Source organism: Topomyia yanbarensis, chromosome 2 (genome assembly GCF_030247195.1).
Source record: "Topomyia yanbarensis strain Yona2022 chromosome 2, ASM3024719v1, whole genome shotgun sequence".
Lineage (NCBI taxonomy): Eukaryota > Metazoa > Arthropoda > Insecta > Diptera > Culicidae > Topomyia > Topomyia yanbarensis.
The window spans coordinates 131,005,754-131,009,309 of record NC_080671.1 but is presented as its reverse complement, the minus strand read 5'-3'; the positions used below and the strand labels follow the sequence as shown (position 1 = coordinate 131,009,309).

Sequence of the window (3,556 nt, the reverse complement as noted above, 5' to 3'; positions counted from 1 at the left end):
ATTTTCTCTAATCTATGCAATTTTAATGACGCAACTGCACTGATGCATTTAGACAGTGCATAGTATACAAGTTTTCGTTTTAACGTTTTTAAGACATTTGTAATATGATATGATCCCAAACAAAACCCATATATGGGAAAATATTACAATTTTTAGTTGGTATTACAATTAGTGGAGCATCCAAAATATGTAGAATGCAATAATTATTTTCAATACGAACCTATAGTTGCGCGAAACTTGCTCCAATCAGAAGTTCAAATACTTCGCAGACCAGAATACGTTGCGATTGTAAGTAATCTCCCTACGATAATCTAACTTGCATGATATATAAGTCAGAGTAGTAGCCAAAATCTCTACCAGTTGACTAGTGTGGTCTCATCGAAATGTTCGCGAGACTGGCAGTAATATTCGGTGTCGCGGTGGCATTCGCCGCTGCTGCCATCGAGCTAAATCCAGGCAGACCGCTTCTGTTCGGAACTCAACGAGTGGTTCCTCCAACGCTTGCTAAGCAGGAAGGCGACCCGTCAGATTCTGTTGCCGTTTGGAATGAGTTAGAGGTGCGTCAGACCTCCTCGAATCCTCAAAATCGAAATGTTTTTCCGATTCGATACGTTACGAACGACCAGTACTATGAACCTGGCGGTCCTATATTTATGTTCATTGGAGGACCATGGGAACTGGAGGCGCAAGTTATAGAGCAGGGATACTTTGTGGATCTGGCTAGAAACATGAGCGCATATCTGGTCGCCAACGAGCTGCGTTACTACGGAGAAAGTATACCGGTTGAGTAAGTGGATTTTTTTTCTAGTTGAGTCATTCGACTAACAAATATCGGGTTTCAGAGATGCTTCCCGGAACAACCTTCGTTTTCTAGCCATTGATCAGATTCTACCGGATATTGCCAGATTGATTACCCATATAAAGAGTGAAGTTCTGGAGAATCCAGATGCAAGAGTCATTCTGGCTGGTGTTGGTTTCTCAGCTTCGATTGCGCAATGGACGCGCAAGCGTTATCAACATATGGTGAATGGCGTGTGGTCTTCGAGCGGATTGGTGGAAGCCAACAGTAATTTTGTTCAATTTTCTGAATCTGTCGGTGAAAACATTCGTCGTTTTGGAAGTGACGAATGCTACAATACAATTTGGCAAGGATTTGCCACCGCAGAAAACCTCATAGATGCTGGATTATCGACAGCCGTGGACAGTCTGTTCAACGTTTGTAATCCCATCAAAAGCGACGTCCCAGTCGATGTGGAAGCTTTTCTCAATGGTATCTTCAATGAAATAGCTTCACAGGCAGTGGATATCCATCTTCGAGATAACATTGATCGAATGTGTCAGATACTGACAGATCCTAATAAACCTAATGGTCTGACAGCCTTATCTGACTGGTTAACTGGACGTTTTCCAGACGCCGAGTGTCTTGTGATGGATTTTGAAAGCATTATTCAAGCGTACGAAGTGACTGATTGGCAGAATGAAATGCTTCGTAATGGAGAACGCCAGTGGATGTACCAGCGGTGTACTGCATTAGGGTGGCCGCTAACTAGTGGTAGCTCACACTCTCAACCGTTCGGAGAGCGCATCACTACCAACCTGTTCATGCAGATTTGCGAGCGATTGTTTGATGACTGGCTTACTTCGGATGTGTTTGAATCTTTGGTACAAGATACCAACACATTGTTCGGCGGAAATCGCCCAGAAGTTCAACGCATTTACTACACCAAAGGATCGTTGGATCCATGGCGCTTCACAGGAGTTGCTTACCCGTATCAGGAATCATATGTCAGAGAAATTCCGAATGCTACTCACGGCGAAGATTTGGCATCGATTTCGGAATCAGATTCAGATGCTCTTTTACTGTCTAAGCAACACGTCGAACATGAAATTCGTCGTTGGGCACTTGGGCCACCCCCACCGCCACCAGGACCATTTCCTCCACCACCACCGCCGCCTCCACCACCACCACCACCACCTCCACCAGGTTCACTGTAACGTACGTTGTTTGCATACATCAGCGTGACCAGTCGTATCTATTAGGGAATAATTATTTTTATTAATTCTCATTTAGATTCAACCTGCGTGAGCCAGAGATGGTTTTAGGGCTTCTGTTTCCCGACAATTGCAGAATTTGAGCGAGACGAAATAAACGAATTCTCTAGAAATCCAGGCCTCCCAGAAAGTCGTCGCATTAAAAGTTGTCTTTATTTCTTTTTAAGTTTGCATATTTAAAAATCGATTGTTTATAACTCTGCAGAAAGATTGCTGAGTTCATGAAGATTTCATGTTGCAAAAATCAGCGAACACTGTTGTGAATTGGTATTGATTAAATATGTTTAACTATGATACGACTCGACACGAAAACTTCACGAAACCGGCTTAAACCCAAATCATTACATTAATTCATGATATTTTCGTTTACATGTAATAATAATAATTATAATAGTGAAAAACGCTTTTAATCCATTTAAGGGAATTGCAGAATTTAATATAAATAGTATTAAAATTGTCAATTTAGATTGTTGTGATAACTTTTTAATTTTTTTACGGTTTCCAAGTTCCGCTAATTCGTGTTTCAAAACTGTTGATGGAAGCAGGTAAGATAATCGAAATCTGCATTTCACTCGTTTTTCTCCACAAAAGCGACATCTGCTGGTTGATGATCAAATTGAACTACTCGAAGCCGTTCCGAATAGGAGAAAGCGCCGTAAGTTATATACGTTAGTTTCAACCACTGCACGTTGACGAGGTCGACATGAAATGACGTTTATTGTGCGACGGAAACGGAAACATTGCCAATCATATGTACAGAAACAATTATATATGCGGCTAACAGTAAAAGTCATTTGATGGCAACTTCGTGAATTTTGCACAGTTTTTCTTCTTCACATCATTGCCCAGGTAGCTACAAAAGCTTTTTGCAAAATGCTTAATATTATTATTTTTTCAATAGCATTTTCATCATTTTTAGCAATAATCTGATTTTGGCTTCAAAGTGCTACGAAAAGTTCGAAAATCGACCAAGAAATAAAAGCTCTATTAGTTACTTGTGGAGTGATGTTAAAAACAACTATGCAAATGTATCAAGGATTGGTCCAGCAGATTTTGAGTTATGGTGTACACCGCAAAACCAGTTTTCGACGTGGCACCTGACTGAATAGACAATCTTCGCATCGAAAAAAAGGAATCCATTTTTTTGCCGATAATACTTTACACAACCCCCTTAAGTTCCGACACGATTTAGGCGATTCTTCCGCATTCAACTTTTTGTGTCATTTTTCCAAGTCATCTGTCCAGTCCCAACTTTCACAACTTCTTTCAAACCCTGTGCATTTCTGTTCTATCACTAAAAATTAAATGACAATTTGTTCTACAGTGGAAATGCTAATCGTCCAAGATCTGATGGAAATTATAGATAGTGAAACAAGATAAGCATGCTTCGATTTCATTAATATAACGATCAGAATGAGAATATTTGTAGCAGATTGTTTGCCGTCGTAGTGTTACTTAGGTTGTATGGCATGGTTTTATTTACAATCTTTTATTTAATCTTAGT

General features: G+C 40.2%; 1 protein-coding gene across 1 annotated transcript; it reads left to right on the top strand.

Moving 5' to 3' along the window:
• Positions 1 to 345: 345 nt before the first annotated feature.
• On the top strand, positions 346 to 2,513 carry LOC131681347 (uncharacterized). The gene is made up of 3 exons (XM_058962104.1): positions 346 to 787; positions 843 to 1,996; positions 2,072 to 2,513. The coding sequence occupies exons 1-2, from the start codon at positions 384 to 386 to the stop codon at positions 1,993 to 1,995; spliced, it is 1,557 nt and encodes a 518-aa protein (XP_058818087.1). The 5' UTR covers positions 346 to 383; the 3' UTR covers position 1,996; positions 2,072 to 2,513.
• The last annotated feature ends 1,043 nt before the right edge of the window (positions 2,514 to 3,556 follow it).

What these genes read in the sequence shown, in the direction of transcription:
- LOC131681347 (XM_058962104.1), top strand. Translation starts at nt 384, where the DNA reads ATGTTCGCGAGACTGGCAGTAATATTCGGTGTCGCGGTGGCATTCGCC. An exon ending in GGAGAAAGTATACCGGTTGA is followed by an intron (nt 788 to 842) that starts GTAAGTGGATTT and finishes ATCGGGTTTCAG; the next exon opens with AGATGCTTCCCGGAACAACC.